This window comes from Lissotriton helveticus, chromosome 4_1 (genome assembly GCF_964261635.1).
Source record: "Lissotriton helveticus chromosome 4_1, aLisHel1.1, whole genome shotgun sequence".
NCBI lineage: Eukaryota > Metazoa > Chordata > Amphibia > Caudata > Salamandridae > Lissotriton > Lissotriton helveticus.
Window position 1 is genome coordinate 380,432,776 of NC_136063.1, and position 20,113 is coordinate 380,452,888.

Here is a 20,113-nt window from a genome sequence, read left to right on the forward strand (position 1 = left end):
TGTTATCCTATAGGAGCGATAGGTCTTTCAGTAGTGAAACCCCTTTTCAAGAGTATTTCCCTACTAGGAAATGTAAAACTTGAAAGAACATGTCCAACATTTTAAATACACTGCACCCTGCCCTTAGATTGACCAGGTCCTACCCTAGGGATGATTTATATGTATTAAAAAGGAAGTTTTGAACCTGACAAATTGTTTATTTTGACAGGTCGACATGTCGGTTTAAAACTGCACAGACAGTCTCTGCAATGTCAGTCCCGAGACATGCATAAAGGGCTACTTAAGAGGGTGGCTCAATCAGTGCTGCAGGCTCACTAGTAGCATTGAGGGGCATATTTATGAAGGTTTTGTGCCTCCCTTTCGCCATTAAAGGGGGTGCAAGTGCGACACAAAGCCTAAGTCGGATTCATAAACCCAAGCATTGCCACCTTGCATGACCCGGTATGGCATGATAAATCCAGAGTAACAAACGCAGTGCAAACTGCTGTGTTGCATTACTTTGCCTCACTGGTTGGACCTTAGGTGTTCCCTAAAATTGACCCATGAATTTTGGTGAATCCCCAGATTTACCAACACTGGCAATGCCCCAAAAATTCTACACGGTCTCTGGGGAGGCAGAATGATGAGAAATATGTTTATTTCTTGCACAAAAGCAATCCTGTCTGCAATGCAGATACACTTGCACCACAGTGCAAGGGTTCCTGCATTGAAACTAGGCAGGCAAAAGGCAACCAGAGAAAGGAAAGGACAGGAATGTGCTGTATTATGTTAAATACAGCACATTCCTGACCTTTCCGTTTCGTGCAGCGCAACTAGGTGGCTTGCTGTGCTGAGCTGCATGAACGATAAATAAATATGCCCCTTAATTTACAGGCCCTGGGCACATGTAATGAACTATGAGTAAATTAAATATAACATTTGGTTATAAGCTAATTCTACCATGTTTTAAGAAGAGAACACAAAAACTTTAGCACTGGTTAGCAGTGGTAAAGTGTGCATAGCCCTAAAGTCAACAAAAACTAATTCAGCAAAAAGCAGGAGGAAGAAGGCAAAACGTTTGGGGATGACCCTGCAGCGAGGGCCAGGTCCAACAACAGGGATAAATCCTGTTTGTACTCTCTTGTGGGATGGAGGTCTAGGGTGGGTTGGCAATACCCAATACTCACCAAAGAGCAGAGTTCCGCTGCTTGGGGATCCACATTATGAGAGACCAACAACTATTTTTCAACAATGCCTTGGGTAGACGAGGTGAGCAGTATAAACGAGATGTAGATTACTGGCGCAAGCTAAAGCTATCCCTAATGGGTTACACAACCCTATACAAAATCATGTATTTGCCTAAGTTCCTCCACACCCTCTAGAATTCTCTCTGAGTTCTCGTTGAGATCCTCCAATGGTTCTTCAAGAAGGTGGATATTCTAACTAGGCGTATGTTATGTGATGGTGTATGTTGTGTTAAGCACTGGCAACATTGACTAGAAAAACCTTTGATGGGGGGATTAACCCTAGCCAACGTATGCCTCTATTATTGGAAGATCCAGTTAGTAGTACTAAATAATTGGTCATTCGGGGAACAGATTGAGCCATTTCTAGTGGCAGAAAGATGAGCCATGGACCCACTGGGCTATTTCAGGAGGCTATATGGGAAAGGGAAACTGAACTCAATGCCATCCCTTATGGCGATGGCGATTAAGGCATGGAGAGGGTAAACAAAAAAGATAAGATGGCAAGATATAGTCACTCTGGAAACACCACTATTGGATACAACAGCCTTTCCTCCTGCAGAGGGTCAAAGGATGCAGGAAATAGTACATGTTGGGGATATCAAAGAAGGATGGCTTATGGATAGAGAGAGCATGATGAATTTTGAAGACCTCTACCCACAATTTGAGTTAACGGCAGCCAATACCTATGAGACATACAAGTGAGTCACATCTTGCGGGCATGCATAGACCCATCGGTTGAAGTGGCAGAAGATGGCCCACTGGAATACAAAGTGCTGGGGGCCCCACTGCACAACCATACCATATCAATGAAATATAGCACACTGTTGGCTAACAGTACCCCCGACTGAGCGCGCTGCGGGACAGATGGCAGGAAGATCTTGATAGACTATGGATGATGAATCGGGAGATATATGCCGCTACCCAGTGGAAGTGGCGGTCAGAGCAGGATTCAGAATTTTCCACCTTAAAATACGGCATAGAACATATTACACCAGGACTACACAGTTAGCAAGGGGTAAGACTGCAACTGATAGATGTCTGAGAGGGTGCATGCAGCAAGGTACACTCATAGGCAGACTATGAGAATGCCAGAAGTTATGCCCGTTCTGGAAGGGGAACCAGTGCAGGATATCACAGGCCCTGGAGCAGCCGCTGGAGTTCAACCCCAGAGTGGTTATGCTGGCAATTTGTCGAGGGGGTGGGGGCAACAAACTTTAGATAGATATGTGCTCCTCTTTTGCAATATTGCCGTAATAGTAGCCAGACGGGATGTCGTAAACACATGTGGGAATACTGCCACCCCAACGCTGTGTATAAATGGGAAGCTAACATGGATGCCCACCCCTAGAGGAACAGATATTGAATGTCAAGCATGCCCCAATGAATTCAACAAGGTCTGCGGCCCCTGGAAAGGTCTAGCACATGGGTACTTGCAAACATTTTCCCACGGGCCAAAAAGTTTGGTCTGTGCTGTGATTGAGGGCCGCGTTGATATCAGCATGGTGGGAGTTTGGGGGTGTGTTCTGATTCAGATATGAGTTGCCCCTCCTGCCCTGAGGCAAAGAAATGCCTTGATCATGTACTGTTCTTCTGTCCATACTACCATGCTTATTGAAGGAAATGGATAATGCTGTTGTGCCACAACCTGGGTACTAGGGACTGTAGAATTGTATTAAGTATTCTTCAATCAAATACATACACATCCAATTGTATTTTCTATCTCCCGTTTCTTACTACATATGTTGAGATGTAGACAGAAGAGGGCTACTCTGTTGGCACTGGACTAGGCTTGGGGGACTTGGATGCATCCAGGTCTGTACCATGAAATTGGTTGCTGTTATAAGAATGTTATGATGTCCTTTTTCGTTATGAACTTGGATTACTAGCAGAATGCTTGAATCTTATGTATTTTTTTTGTTTTCTATTGGATTTTTCCTAACATTATTTATTGAGATGATTTTAAATTATCTTACTGTACCGATGTATCATATTTTACGTGCTTTATGGCACTTTGCCGAAATAAAGGATTGAATGATTGATTGTTTTTCAAATGTAACGCACTGAAAACTTGCATGAAACAGTATTAATAAAAAAATATTCCCCTAATATTTGTAATAACAAAAGAAATGGGAAATATTTAGATTCTGTAATGGACGTCAGGCGAGTCGCTAAGGGAGTATGGGTCCAGACTGCCAAGCAGCCGGTCAGACTAGGTTGACCAATCGTCCGTAAATTTCACGGACCGTCCTTAATTTGTACCTCACGCCCATTGTCCGTGATGACCCCTTTTACGGACGCCTTTTGTCAGTAATTTTGGGCCTTGCAGGGAACAGAGTTGTTCCCCTGCAAGAGGCCTCAGCTCCCTGATGGGGCCGCATCGCACTCATTCTTGAAGCACAAGAGCAGCCCCACCCCGCCCTTTGTCATTCTGTATGCAGGCTGATTGTCACATACAGAAGGACAATGGGCCAGTTTGGGGTGTTGCAGTGTGTGGTGGGCCTCCTCCTGCCATGGTCTAGGGCAGGGCATTCTGTTAGGGTTAGATAGAATAAATGTACAAAACAAATGTACAAAGTTTAAAAGAAGAGGTTATAGTTCTTACACAGTCTCATAATTTCAGAGATGATAGCATTTTTAATATTATATACAAAGAAGCCATAGTTGCTGCTTTTTTATTTATTTTATGGAACTAACATCCATTGACAAAACCAATAGTCATGGCTTGTTGTAGCGCTAATGAAACTGGATGCAATGATAGAAGCAGCAAAATATCAGTCGGGCGGCACATTATGATCAGCACATATTGTTAGCTAAGGTGTTTTAAGCCACACCCGAATTACATCAGACAGGCTCCTTGGAGAGACCACCAGTTTTTTCATCCCAGTAAACAACACCATGTCACAGTCACCTCACGTCCTGGCACTGTGCATCATGTATGACTCATGACTTCCAAGTTTTCAGATTGCCTATATGCAGGGGCATAGTGAACCACGCCACCCACTCCTTGCTTTAGGAATTTCAGTGAGGGTGAAATTCTTGATGGGCCTCTTCAGTCTGCATCTGGATGGTTGGGTCGATGGGTGGGCGGATGGGTGAAGGGTGGATGAAAGGATGGGTGGCTAAGTGAAAGTGGAATGGAGAGGGAAAGGGAGGATGGATGGGTGGATGAGTGAAAGCATGGATGAATGATTGGCAGAATGGATGGGCGAATGGGTGCATGGATGAGTGAAAAAAGAATGTAAAGATGGATGAGTGAAAGAAAGCATACATGAGTAAAAGGGAGTGTGGAGAGCTGGAAGGAGGTATGGATGGATGAGTGAAAGGGTGAATGGGTGGACGGATGAGTGACTGGATGGATGGATGAGTAAGGGAAAGGATAGCTGGATGGGTGAAATGGTAAATGGTTGGATGTATGAGTGAATGGATGGGTAGAAGAGTAAATGGATGAGTGAAAGGATGGCTTGGGTAAAAGGGTAAATGGTTGGATGGATGAGTGAATGGATGGATGGGTGGAAGAGTGAAAGGATGGATTGGGTAAATGGGTGGATGGATGAATGAAAGGTTGCCTAAAGGGATGGATGAGTGAAATGATGGATGAAAGTATAGATGATGGATAGGTTTGCAAATGGTTGAAAAGGTTTGGATATGGATGGGCACACAGATGGAAGGACAGAATGAATGGTGAAAGACTGAATGATGAATTAAAGAATTAATAGATGACAGATGTAAATTTGAAATGGTGGACATCAAGAGTTTGATGGAAGGATGAATGGCTAGATCCTTGGACAATAGAACTCTTCTTGGGAGGGTTTTGATGACTTGCGTTGCTTTCTTGGTGCCATAAGAGCTTTCGTTTAAAGTGGGAGGTCTTTAAATGTTCTGGCTACTCCCTTGCCTATGTGTGACTAATCTGTATATGCTGAGTGCTTATGTGTGGGAGCTATACATCATGCATATGACATTTTGAGTGACACCCAAGTGTTATTTGAATGTTACACTAGAAATTTTAATTATTTGCATGTTTTGTGTTGGGTGTGAGGTTTTAGGGAGAGCCTCATAGACCCATGAGCTGTTCTTGAGATATATATTGTGTTTGTAGCAATAGGCAAGGCATCAAAAATAAACTATGTAGCACTGTATTGACCGTGCTCTCTTTAAGAAAGCTGCAGGGAAAAGCACCTTTTTGACTTCCGTCAGCTTGTGTAACTCTCTGCAAAGCTCTCATAAGCAAAGTCAGATTCCATATTTTAAGTTCCACTTGCTAAAACATCCATAATGCGTTCCCTATAGTGGGTTCATCAGCAATCCCCCCTTTGGTTGGCCTAACGGCTAGGGCACTCGACCTCGGACCTGGGGATTTGGGTTCGAGTCTTGGTAACGACGCCAAAACCTCCTGTGATTCTGGGCAAATCACTTAATCTCCCCGTGCCTAAAATGAATGTGTGTCCTCATGTAACGTAACTGGGGCTATGTGAAGCGCTCTGATACCCGATTCGGTTTGGGTCTAGTCAGAGGTGCAACCAGAGTCAAATTTCGGGGGGGGGGGCTAAGAAAAAAATTTCAGGGGGGGGCTGAACTTCAAGCAAAAGCTCCACTCTGGAGCTGCAGGGGCTCGGATTCGGTTTTGTATTTGGCGATGAAAATCAATTGTTGACATATGTACTAGAACATGTATCATAAACTATTGTGATTAGGTGCATATTTATGTTTAGAATTTTTATGAATTATTGTTAAAAAAAAGTGTACAAATTATCAAAAAAAGGAAAAAAACAATATAGTATTTGTGAGAAAACAGAAAAAAAGACAATTAAAAAGAAGTTTCATGAATTCACATATCACTGTGTTTATCAATCTATTAAGTAACAATGTGTGATAGCATTTAGGAAACATACACATAACCCGGTGTACAGGCCAACTTTCACAGAAGCTGCTGGGGGTCTAAGCAGGGGCGGGACATCAAAGCCTCATTAGCAAGCAAAAGGTCTTTAAAAGACCTGTGAAGTGCTGGGGTGCGGCTGTGTGTGTGCCCAGAAGCTGTCTCATTCCGGGCTGCCACACATGACTGGAGACTGAAGCCTTTTCAGTCCAATGGGTGTTGCGCGCCTGGGTTTAGTTCGCGCTATATAAAACTCTGCAAAAAAAAAACACTATGGCACTTAGATATGAGATGCTAGTAACACAATCTATCTGAACAGATCTTTCTAACCACTTCCCTCACCAAACATGCCTGCTCTGGACCATGAGTTGTGAACAAAATATCAGACTGGACAACCCAGTGCAGTTACCATACAAATAATTTATTATCATATGAAATACCACAAAAAGACCTGGACACTTGCTCAAAGCTGCACGCATACCGAAAAACCGTGGAGTGCATGATTGTCTCAAACTGATATAAACTTATTTTGACTTGCACTTAAGTGGTTGTCTATTGACTTACATTAGAGGTAGTTGCACGATAGTATAAAAGTATCTGTAAAACTTACCTTTTGTCCCGAAGTTTTGCCTTGAATTTTGACCTTCTGTCCTGAATTTTTGTCCTAAATGTTGACACTGTCCTGAATTTTTACACTTGCTGTCCTGAATTTGCACCCATGCCAGTTGGTCACCCTAGGTTAGGCCAATACCAATAAAATGAAGCCACTATAACTGGTCACCCTAGGTTAGACCAATACCAATAAAATGAAGCCACTATAACTGGCCTCTGGGGTTAGATACAAGAGATATTGCCAAGTGGCACAAAAGATATTATTAAAACCAAAATATTAGAAATAAATTTCCCTGCCTCAGATGGGAAGGCAAATACCAATTACCTAGAGAGAGACTAGGGTGAGTTCCTCTTTTGTGGCATTCTGGGAGTCTGGGCACCATATTGGGTGTATTTTTTCGGCAGGGCAGATCAACAATCTCTGCAAGGACATAAGTCAACTCATGGAGTAAGTAGTGTGCCAGGAAAATTGACGTATTCGGAAGTATTTTAGTTCTCTATCAAATACGTAAATTGTTTTCTACAGCGCCATACACCTGCCAGCAGTTTTTGGCAACTGTGATAATCGCAATCTTTAACATGTTCAGCTTTTTGCGAAAGTGGCACGTAAATTGCTGGTGCCACATTCGTTTTGTTTTTCCACTGCCCAGGGGTATGTCATTAAGAACGACCATTAACTTAATTGCTGTTGAAAAGCAGACGGCATTGATGCCGACTTTCTGCCAAAAAAAAAAACGTTTATGGACTGTCCCGGAAATCATTATTGCATTCTCTGAATAAAATCTCTCTACACATAAATACACCCCCCGTGTCCAGTAAATCTAAATCTTCGGAAATGAAGCAGGATTATGAAAGGGTGAAACATGAAAGTGTTTGCCCGAGTACTTGTAAAATCATGAACCAAAGTCTTTCACGTGATTGTAGCAGAAATGAAAACAAATCGGAGCCCCATTTCCCAAAGGATGAAAGGTTGATTTGGAAAAACATGCATCAATTATATTTTTATATAAATGTGATGGGGGAGTGTGGTGTTATTTTGCTGTTCGGAGCCGCTTGATTGGAATAAGTGATGAAGTGGCACTTGTGCGGGCACGCTGACCTCACAGCGTCACGGGCTGCGCTGGTGTCAAGCACAGGCGCGTGCTGAGGTGGTCTGAGGGCAGGGCTGCCCGGGCACTTAGCGGCGGTGCGGAATAGGGGCCGGCCCTCCATGCATGACTGAGGTCATGGTGCAGCCGGTCTGTAAAACGATCCCTCTGTAGCGAGCCGCCTGCATAGGGGCTCCTCGGGCACGCATTCCTGTCATCTGTGCTAGGCGAGCGGCTCCCGGCCTGACGGAAGCTCCGAGGGGTCTGTCAGGACCGAGCGGTGCGGCCGCACAGGGCGCACCTAGATAAAGCTCTCAGAGGTCTGCGTCTGCGAGGAAGGAGCAGCGCTGCTGCAGACGGGGCTGGGGCATGCACTTGTGATGACGGGGACATGCCTGCCGAACTGCAGGGGGAGGACGCCATCCATCACAGCTGCTGTGCAATAGGTGCATGGCGTGTCAGACAGGGGGACCGGCAGCACCATGAAATAAACCCAGGCTGCAGCCAAAACTAACACGTGCACTGCCACTTCTGCGTGTCTCGGAGTTTCTTCTCGTCTCACGTTTTCCCCAGCGGTGGTGAGCAGGGATCGGACGGAGGCGCCCTCAGGACAAGATGACGGCGTGGCTGGCACTGGCTGCCCTGGCGGCGGTGGCTGCCTGCGCCCTGGGCAGCCCCCAGCGGCGGGGCACGGACAGCAGCGGCCGGCGGTACAGCCGCATCCAGCACGGCCAGTGCACATACACCTTCATCCTTCCGGAGCAGGAGGCGGGCTGCCGGGAGGGCGCCACCACGGAGCAGTACAGCGCCAACGCGCTGCAGCGGGACGCCCCGCACGTGGAGCCCGAGCTGCCCGCACAGAAGCTGCAGCACCTGGAGCACGCCATGGAGAACTACACGCAGTGGCTGCAGAAAGTAAGCCCCCTCTGTGTGTGAACACGCAGTGGTGAATGTGTCCGTGCTGTGGCGCTCTGCTTGTGTTTCCTATTATCACAGTGCCCATGTTCGAGGTTATTACCCAGGTGCCGTGGTTCAACATGCTCAGTGTTGTCACCCTTGCGCTATGGCTAAAAGTGCTCCGGGTTATCGACCTGCTGTAGTGGTTGGTTGTATTTCGTGTTATCACCCTGGTGCTGGTTGATGGTGTCCGTGTCATCACCCTAGAGCTCAGGTTCTGTGGTTAACCATGTACCATTCTATCACCCTGGTCCTGTGGGTAAATATGTTCGTGTTATCACCTGGGTGCTTTTGTTTGCTCCTTATTATCACCTTCTTGCTGTGGTTAAACATGGTATATTACAGCATGGTGCTGTCATTCATTGTGTACCATGTTATAACTCTGCCGCTGTGGTTACAGGTTTCCTTCTATCGCCCTGGTGCTGTGGTTAAACTCATTCCTTCATCGCCGTGATGCTGTGGTTAAACATGCCTTTTGTGTTCACCATGGTCTTCTCATTTAATGTGTTCCATGTTATTACACTGGCGCTGTGGTAAGCAGTTTTCCTTTTATCACCCTGTTGCTGTGGTTCAGCATTCATTGTATCGCCCTGATGCTGTGGTTAAACATGCATTTTGTTTTCACTCTGGTCCTTTGATTTAATGTGTTCCATGTCATTACCCTGGCGCTGTGGTAAGCAGTTTTTCTTTATCACCTTTCTTTACCACCCTGGTGCTGTGGTTCAGCATTCATTTTATCGCCCTGATGCTGTGGTTAAGCCAGTTGTTTATCACTGTGATGCTGTAACTCAATATACTCTGTTATAACTCTAATGCTGTGGTTAATCATGTTTACTTCTATCGGTGTTGTGGTTAAACGTATTCCTTTATCCTCCGATGCTGTGGTTAAATCTGTTATTTATCACCGCGGCGCTGTAATTCAATGTATTCCATGGCATAACTCTGGTGCTGTGGTTAATCATGTTTAATTCTATCACCCTGGTGCTATGGTTAAACATGTTCCTTTATCTCACGATGCTGAGGTTAAACATGCATCTTGCTATCACATTGGAGGTTTTCATTGACACCCGGTGTTGTGGTACCCACTTTTCATTCCGCCCCTCTGGTGCCGTGATTAGTCATGAAACCCTTGCAGAACCAGATGCACTGAAGTGAATTAATATCTGCCCTGGCACCGCTATCCTGTCGAAGTGACTGGGTGTGAAGATGAAAAGTATTTTTATATTTTGACATCTTCTATTCATAGCCCTTCTTCAGATTAAATGTCAGCAGGCGTCAATGGTCCAAACCTCTCTGTGTCTTTGCACTGCTGCAGGCACCTCTGCTTACACTCTCTGCTGATAACCTGAGTGTGCATGGATCGAAGAGTGCCGCTTTTCTGTCTCCCTGGCGAGGCATGACACTGCACACCCGGAGCACTGTAAATAAAGTACATGGTCGGATTCTATTAAAGGGTGTGAAGAAATCACTTGACGGCACGCCCCTGCACATCTGCACAAATCGGTAGTCTGTAGAAAGTGAACACTGGTTTATTTAAGGTCTGCCAGTTGTCAGATGAATTAAAGAAAGGCAAAACACTTAGTTATTGTCTGGGCAGATGGAATTATGCGACTTTGGGGCCCGCACCGATTTTTGAAGTTATAGATTTACCGCTTTTATCTCATAATCCATCATCTGCTGCATAAACTGCAGATTTTAGCAAACAAATATATATCTAGCTCAAATGATTCAAACGTTACTAAAAATCCAGTGGCACGTGGGCACGTGTTGCTGCATTGTGGAAGGCCCTTTGACTGATCACCTTTCACTTGCTAATGTCGGCTGTTAAACTTGTACTAATGAAGTGCAATAAATGCTCAGACTGTGTTAACAAGTGTTAAACTGACAAAATAATGAAGTTAAATGTGCTTCATTATGCGGCATATTTTTCCTTTTCTTTCCGCATAATTTACTCAACCCTGCTGCATAATTTACCCCCCCCCCCTAATTCCTGTGGCCCTGGCTATTGGACATACATTATCACGTTTTAATGCTAAGCAATATACCCTGGTGACTGCATATCACCGTATTGTATATACTTTTACAGACTCAGGTAACACTATCTTAAATTTTCGTCTGATTTTTGCTTTGCAAAAATGCCCCAGGAGCGCAGGCTGTGGAACAGAGTGTTGGTTTTTACACACGTTCTCTAGAGGTTGTTCATTCGCGCACACTGATTCCTGGAGACTCCCGCTCAAACACTGTGTCAACATTTAGGAAACATTCTCATCGCCTTTTGGAAGTGAAACCTTTGGACCGCGTGCACACAGCAAATAATTATCGTTGTCTTCATTTTGGTAAAATGGCGATGAAAAAACGCAGCTGCAATGGTGATGCATAACTGTTTAGTTCATTGTTCTGTCTATAGCGATGCTATATTGTTGTGAGGAGAATGTGTAAACGCACTGTAAACATTAAAAGCAGACCCTGAATTTACGCGCATCGCAGTGGCCCCTAAATAAAGTATTTATGTCTCTCTGCTGCCGGTTCTACGACTTGTTCTTAGCTTCACAGACTACATTTATTCATTCACTGACGGATGCATTTGCCCGACCGTGTAGTGTGCGTCACCATGGCGCAGCCCCAGAATGCTTGAGAATGGGGCGTGTGAGGCTGACATGGCCAGATTGTAATTTTCTTCAGGAAACGAACACGAGGCCTATGAACAAGTTACACGGAGACAACGGGGGTCGGGGGTTTTCGAGGATGCATTTAAAGTTTTAAATAATGAAACGATGTGGTCTGCACAGCTCATCCCGACTTCTGCAATCCGTTGTACACTGAACTCTATTTTGACAGCTGAATTCTGTCTTCGAAGACGTCACGACCACGTTTGACCGCTAGGGGTGGTACTGAGTCGCATCACCGCGTCTGCCTTGAACTTGAAATGATGTTCGGTGCAGACCGGGTCACTTCACTTTAGCTTCCGATGAACGCGTCGAAAGAACTCACAAACGCAGACATTGTAAATCCTCAACGCTAGTTTACTCGCGGCTGGCGAGGCCATAAGTGGGTTCAAATAAAAAACAACTAAACCGTGCCAAAAATTCGCTTGTATATTATTCAGACCGTCCCAGAATTATAGAAGGACTGAGTAGAGTGAGAACTACAGAGCGGTCGACGAGTGCGCCGGGTGGTTTCTGCAGAACTACGGCCGTGCCTGTGCAGACTTCTCGCTGCCTTTGCAGGAAATGAGGAGAAACACAACTTGTGCACTTCATGGTGAAAAGCAAACTGCCAGGGAGCCGGGGCAGGGTCCTTGAAGCATCGCTGAGATGCCTGCTTGTCACACCACAGAGTTTTTTACACTGCGTGTTTCGTGTTAGAATATATTTTGTGCTATTTTACAGGAGACGGGACTCTGTTAAGTACTGTAAACATGTCTTACCCAGAGTGTTTGAACCATGTTACATACATTTCAAGTCAGTCAGCTTTCTGTAGCCAACTTCTTACTCGTGCAGGAATTCAGCAAGGCCGTTTCTGCTACAAGGTCCTGCACAGTTCCTGCTCATTTTTAGCAATCGTTTTACAACAATCGTTTTACAAAAAGTACCATTGAATGTTTCTGTTTTTTAGCAATATGAGCTTCTGTCAACCTCTTTAGCCGCCGCTCCACCTTTCAGGAGATATTTCCGTGGTCCCAGAGAGCAGGTAAACAGAGGAGGTAAACATCTGTAATGTCGGAGACGATCTGCGTTTGTTGCCGCCACTAAGGGCGACACCCCCCTCCCCCCATCCGCGGTTCGTTCTGGTGCGTGCCATGTTCAGGGGCCTCCTCTGTTCGTCTCATTCCTTACCCAGTGAGGCGTCTCCTCGTGATAGACACCGTCTACTGAAGGGACGCGCCAGGAAAAATGACTTGAATTTTACTCCTACCCCAAAGGCACACCCCCTTCACCGGCCCCAAAGGGCAGGGGCACGCGTGGGCATCAAAGAGCAGGGTCAAGCATGGGCCCCCAAAGGGCAGGGTCAAGCACAGGTCCCAAAGGGCAGGGTCAAGCACAGGTCCCAAAGGGCAGGGTCAAGCATGGGCCCCAAAGGGCAGGGTCAAGCATGGGCCGGAAAGGGCAGGGTCAAGTATAAGCCCCAAAGGGCAGGGTCAAGCATGGGCCGGAAAGGGCAGGGTCAAGTATAAGCCCCAAAGGGCAGGGTCAAGCATGGGCCGGAAAGGGCCGGGTCAAGTATGGGCCCCAAAGGGCAGGGTCAAGCACGGGTACCAAAGGGCAGAGTGAATCATGGGCCCCAAAGGGCAGGGTCAAGCATGGGCCCCAAAGGGCAGGGTCAAGCACAGGTCCCAAAGGGCAGGGTCAAGCATGGGGTACAAAGGGCAGGTTCTTTCTCATCACAGCCTTAGCTCATCCTAAGTCTGTTGGTTAAGGACCTTTACATCTAGGAGGATGGGGGATCCACTGTGGGTGGGGGGGGAGAGGTCAGAAGCTGATACAATATGCCTCGGTTCAGCTATTGTTCTTCTCTAGCGAGAAGGTCAGGTGGGGTCTGCAGTGTCTCAGTGTGAAGTCTCTTGTGCCTCGGATGGAGTCTCCATGTAGGCGCAGGGTTGTGGTTAGGTATAATGTTAGTTCACAATAGGTCCGTGATGAGGCTCTATTTACATCTTTATTCTTTACACTGGTGGCAAATTAGATCACGCAGGTCTGTTGTGGTTCCTCTACTCGCCACTCTTCTGTCCATGTTCACCTTCTGCTGGTGAAGGTGAAGTGTGAGCTGTGTTACTATTGGTGACTTGACAGTGGTTGTCGGATAACTTGGGGGAACATGAGGTGACTTAAAGTGGTGATGTCATGGGACTCAGCCCTGACTCTTATGTTCCAAGTTTATCAGCCCTACAATGTTTGAATGAGAGTTCTCTGGATTTCTTGGGGGGGTCTCAGTTTCCCCTTCATAGCTTGGATTGAAATCCTGGCGTCGTTATTTGCCTTATTGTTTGATACCAGGTGTGCAGTTAAATTCTCACAGATATGGAGCAGTGGTCCACTGCTTGGGTACTTGGTGTTACAGACCTACCCTTCTCTTCTCTTCCCTTCCTGGGAAGTGGCAGAGTTATTGATCCTTGGCATGAGGATGTAGATGCCTAGGGTGTCTTACTGTGAAAGAAGGACCTCCGAGAGGCATATATTGGGAAGCAGTGATCTGCCAATAGTGCAATGGTTACCAACTTGTGTACGGAATACATGGGCATGCATGTTCATGTGTGCAAGTCAGCATTATTAGGATATAGTAACCTCATTTTGTTCACCTGATACAACTGCTCCTACTTTGTGATGTCGTCTTCCTAAGATGATTGCTACTTTGACAAGGGCATTTCTCCCTCATACATCTCCGCCGGACAAGGTTGTCCTGTCTGAAGACTGTCCTACTGTTGGTCTTAGGAGTCTCCAGTATGGTGAATGGAAGTAAGCTAGAGGCCCTACAATGCCCTAGTTCCATATTATATAAGCAGTTTTGAATTTTCCATTGCAACAATTGATGGTTGGGTTGTAACTATGTACCTTTCAGGCACCTTATATTCATAGGTGAACCGGGTCATTTAACACCACTGTCAATACAATGATCTTACCTTTTCACTGCTCTTCCCAGTATCATGAGAATAGAATATACGTTTCAGTTAGGGTCTCTTTTGTGTTGGAAAGAACTATTGGATGTCCCTGGGCGCACGCATGCTTGGTCATCCGCCAGATCTACTTCCCTGTGTGCACACTTTTTAATAGCAGCGCAGCTCGAGCTCCTACTCTTTTGCTTTTCAATGGTTTCTAAAGCATTTTTTACAGCTGCATGGTTTCTGCGCAGCATGGTTGAAAGTAAACAAAACAACGCTATAAAGCAGCTAAAGCTGATCGAGTCCTAGGACTGCTTTTTTAAAACACTTTCAGCGATGGTGCACGGCAGGTCAGCTGCTGTTCAACATGGCTTCAAAATATTGACACGCCACTAGATTCCCCATAAGTGAGACCTATTTGCTTTGCCAATGCTTGTTCCTTTCATAGTTGCTGCTATCCAGCCCAGGCTTTTAATGCTACTTGTCATAATTTAAATATATTCACAACATTCTATGTGTGGTTAAGGTAAGACACCTAATCCCTAAATGCCTTGGACAGCACAGCCACGTGGGCATGTTTCCTTCAGTGCCTCCAAATGACTGGATCCATTTTCTTCCCCCTCCCTGGAGAATGGTACATGAGATGGTTCTGTTGGGACCCGGGCTCTTTCTGCTAGCTGTCTCATATGCATGTGATGAGAGGGTTTTATTGTCGCCTCTGTGGTTGGACAGATTTTGTTTTCTAGAGTTGTTTTTGCTGTTTATCGGTGTTTCAGAAAGTTGTAGGTGTAATGTTTCTAAAGCTTCTTTTACTGTACGGAGGTGCGGAGACGCCTGCATGTTTCTAAAATGCAGATTGCTATCGCCATGCACTGCACACTCGTTGGCTCAGAATGACTATTGCGAAGCCATTGCAGGAGGCAAACAAACTAGAGGCGACTAACTAACTATAATTGTACTGAGGAGTCTGTATATAAGCAATTAGAACAACAAAATCAAATTAATGACGCCTCTCAAGCTGTTTACATTAAATGTGCTGGACCTCCGCTCCCCTGCAAAGAGAGCTTTCAGAGATGGTCACACTAAAGTGTGGATGTAGAGATCCAAGGAACTCATCTGACAAACAAAGATGTTGTATGTCTTTGCTCTTATGGGGACCCTGGACAAATTCGTCCCAATGCCTATAAAAAGACAAAGGGAGCAGTCATTTGGTTAAAAAAACAACAACATATCTTTGTACCTTGAGGACACACAGCAAGATGGGACAGAAGAGCGACAGGGTCTGGAGGTAAAAATTAGAGGTTATCCCTGACCATACTTTCTGTATATGGACTTAATGAGGGTACGGAGAGGTTCTACTTGAACCTATTCCAGTTGATGGCAACATTCTCTCTAGGGTCTTAATAATGGGGCAGGGAGAGCTTAGTTGAACTTTAAAACCTATTCAGGGTTACTCAAGCTGAAATGTTTAACTCATCAGTCCACCCTGCCTCACTCATGCCGTGGTCGAGTTTCCGTCTGCTGGTCATACGATGACTCTACATGAGAATGCAAGAGATTGCACTTTGTATTTGAACACCCACAGACCATACTCCAGAATAGACTACTTAGCGATAAGTAATGCTCTTAACTCTCTTCTGCTGGAAACTGACATTGATCTACAGCCTCTGCTGGACCATTCATTAGTCTCAATGGAGGTCGAGGATATTGATGGAGTGAGTGGCTCAGTTGTACACTAAGGAAAGGAAATTAATGAGATAGATGTCGGTGACACTGTGTATGGGCTACCATTAGAGAATTGATAGATCATTACTTTGAAAAGAAAAATGAGACAGATGACGCAACATGGGACGTGCCCAGGGTAATGGGGGGAGGGTAGAGGGAGGGGTAATTACACATACAGCTAGATGCATGGAGCTGTCAACAGAAATAAAAGCAGAGCTCGAAAAATATGATTAACTCAATTGACACAACAGCATAAGACAGACAGTTAAAACAAAGCGGACAGTATATGCTAAAGCATTAAAGCAGGAGATAACTGGAACACATACTTGTAAAGGAATCTGCCCGCAAAATGTTGTACAACAAATTATACAATGAGAGGGTGGAAAAATCTGAGTGTCTGTTGGCTTAGAAGATTACAATTAAACTAACCCAGAACACCATCAAAGCATTGTGGAAAAGGTAGAATAACACTTGTTAAGAATCGCAGATTTTTAAAAACAATTTCATGCCTATTACACTGCCCTATACAAAGGGTTGTTACGAAATGGATGTTTCTCAGTGCTGGCAACTTTACTTTTCCTTCTATGGACATGGAGATAGTTAAAACTTTGAATGAGGCCATCTTAGTTGGAGGAATCAAAGAGGATATTGAGGGTCTAGCTATCAACAATGCCCTATGCCCACATGTCCCTGTCGTTGAATAAGGAATACCTGGAATTTCAAGCTGATCCTCTGATGAAGGTCTTCAACTATTGTCTTAAGTCCAGGAAGGGGGCAAACTGAATGGTGGAGTCCATGCTAATACTGTCTTTGTAACCCAGAAAAGACTGTACGCCCTGGGGCTCCCACAGGCCTATTCCACAAATAAACTATGATATCTGACTATTCACTTACATCCTGATTAGTAGGTTGATGGTTGTCGGGTCCCAGTTGATTTCCATATGTCAAGCAGTGTTTATAATAATAGGTATACCTCAGTAACATTTGCTTAGCAGTCAATCTAATGGAGATTGTTGAATGTAAAAAAAGAAAGGCTACTCCCTCTGTCAGTAGGCAGAGGGAGTAGCCTAACGTGTTTGATGGAGTGAATGGCAACATCTGTAGCAGGTCCTCAATATAAAATAACATGGCATCCAGCGTTACAAATTGTACTCTCTCCAACTGTTTCCTCCCATCTATTAACATTTGACTCCATGCCCTGTTTTCTAATCCAATTACCTTGTCAAATAGGTACAAGGCAAGGACGTCCCATGACTCCCACATCAGTTATTCACATTACAACTGCTAATACATTAAATACATGTTAAACCAAACATCACAAGTAATAGAATAGGACAGCATCACCATAAGGTTGGCCTTTTTGCACGACAATCTATGTTTTGTGACTGACATAGGGCATTGCAGCTCTGCTGGAAGAGCTTTTTAGACTTCTTTGGGTTTTGCAAATCAGCTGGAAATCAGACAGGGAACAAAAATATTCTGTGAACCAGATTAAGGAAATGACGGTATAAGCTGTAATGATAGCTTACTCAAGTATCTTGGGGTAAGTACTATGAATGTGAATAACAACATCTGTGGCCCTAAATTTCCACCTTTGCTAGTTACCTTGTATAAAAAGTTAATACAGATAGGGTTTAATGGTGCAGAAGAAAACATTGCAAAAAATACGCTTTCTCTCTAGACTGTTGTGCAGAGCTCAACTGCTTCCCACCAAATATCCGGACATTGAGAGACATCTCGAAAAAGTGGGCATTTGTATCAAACAATAAATCTCCTAGGGTTGCAAAAAGAACAGAGTAGATATCACGATAACCATTGGGTCCTGGACTACCCAATGTGCTAAAATACATTCAAGCACATCAACTGTAATGAGCACTTTAATGGTATGGCACAATTTAATAAACATTGGGGGAAGGTGGAACAGAATATTCACAAAATTCACTGAAATACCAGTTATGGTTTCCGGGTGGACATAGGAGCTCCACTCTATCAATACTTTCATCGTCCACAATATTGGTGAAATACTGGAATCAGGTAACTCGGTCAAGTTTGATTACCTGATGCCCATCTCCACACTCACCAATACATTTCAAATCAGATTTCATATCAGAAGTACTGGATGTCTGGTTCAGAAGTTGGAGAAATTGCAATCCCCCCCAAATAGGCAAGTTGGTTGAGAATATTTGCATACTGGAGAAAGATAACTGCAGAGAAAGTTCCAAACTGAATGTGTGGCCAATTTTAGACCAAATCTATAATTGTACTGGTCACGCAAGGAAGAAATCTAGGAAACAGCATCTAGAGATTTGACGCCAAGTAAACACCTACTTAACCAAAATCAAATTACTTGAGGTATATTCAGGTAGTATGTGATTTTGGGTAGATCGGAATGGTCAAACATGCTTAAGTACATGCAAATTTTGGAGAAATACTGAATCAGGGAATGTCTGAGGAGGTCTGAAATACAATATGACTAAGATCGGCTATATCACACATCTGCTCTCAAAATAAAGAAAAATACTCACAAGATGGCATCAGGGCCAGCTTTAGGGCGTTGCCACTGATGCCATCGCACCTGGCACAGAGCTCAGTTGGAGCTGCATTCTTAAATATCTTATGGTTTAAAAAACATCTGCTTCAGCTTCTTTGTACGCCCAGAAATTTCCAGGTTATAATGAACATGTCAAGATAACTCTGGTGATTAATGTACTTGCTAGAGAGATGATTTGTCTAATAGCAGTTTTAACTCCTCATAAGGCATAGGGTTAATGTTCTTGCTACAAAGCACTGTAGAATGTAGATCACATAATTGTATTTTATGTAGCTTGCTCAGTGTGTTACGGTTTTTGCAAAAATTATACTTTTGTTACTTGCAGTTCATAACTTACAAACCTGCTAATATAAGACAGTGAGATATGAACACTACACAGTGTAGGTTTAGAATCTTGGGGCATATTATCAAGGATCTGTGTTAAAATTATCGCCGTTTTATCGGCAGTTTCCTGCCGATAAAACGGCGATAATGGGCCTGATAATATGGCCTTTTTAATTCCCATAGAAACCCATGTTCTGATGTTAACATGGGCTTCTATGGGAATTAACAAGGGCGTATTATCAAGCCCATTATCGCCGTTTTATCTGCAGTTTCCTGCCGATAAAACGGCGATAATTTTAACCTTGATAATATGCCCCCTTGGGTTTTTGTCTCAAGTCTTTCATTTTCTTACTAAAAAGGGGTTGTTTGATTAGAAATACATTCTCATTTTTAAAGCCAACCAGACCTCTGTGTTATGTTTGAAATCCTGAGTTTCTACTTCTCAAGACCAATAACTCTTAGAATGTATTGCCTATCAGTATGAATGACATATGAATTCTACACTTTGCAGTCCTCATGGTCTTAGGTAACATTTCCTATACAATGATTTATACACTTGTATGACTGATTGTCTCTGCATAATGTGTGTGTGTGAACTAAAGTAAGACTGCAGACACGTGGAGCCGGAGCAATTGAGGCGATTGAGGCGAGCAGCTGCAGCTGCTGTGGCGTGTTCGTGTGCTACTCGCTGCTCGGAGCCTGCTCAGAGCACGGAGCCTGGGGGTAGAGAAAAGGCGAGGAACCCGGGAAGGAGACCGGAGCCTTGTGCTTTGTGCTGCACTTTTCACAGCACTTTTCACAGCAACTGAGCGGAGCCTGGGGGTAGAAAAAGGCGAGGAACCCGGGAAGGAGACCGGAGCCTTTTGCTTTGTGCTGTGTGCTGCACTTTTCACAGTAACTGTGCGAGAAGCGGCGGCGTCGGCGTCAGCAGGCGAGCGAGGTGGAGCTGGAGGAGCTCGCATTCACCTCCCGCGCACTGCCGTGTGTTCGTTGTGCCTACACCCGCACCTGGTGCCCAGTTACACCTTTGTTGTCAGCCCCTGGCCTCGTGGACGTCTTGCCGAATTCTGGCTCTGAGCACTGCAAGGGGAGAGTGCTGGGGGTCGGAGATTGGAGCATTGAACTAGTGATTTGAAGCGGCTCTGAGCGCTGTGTGCT

General features: G+C 44.7%; 1 protein-coding gene across 1 annotated transcript in view; it reads left to right on the plus strand.

Moving 5' to 3' along the window:
• Positions 1 to 8,134: 8,134 nt before the first annotated feature.
• Positions 8,135 to 20,113, plus strand: part of ANGPT1 (angiopoietin 1) — a 1,261,453-nt gene continuing 1,249,474 nt past the window's right edge. The window contains exon 1 of the mRNA XM_078686885.1: positions 8,135 to 8,717. Coding sequence (XP_078543011.1) covers positions 8,418 to 8,717 — 300 coding nt within the window. The 5' untranslated portion in view covers positions 8,135 to 8,417. The remainder of the gene's footprint in view (positions 8,718 to 20,113) is intronic.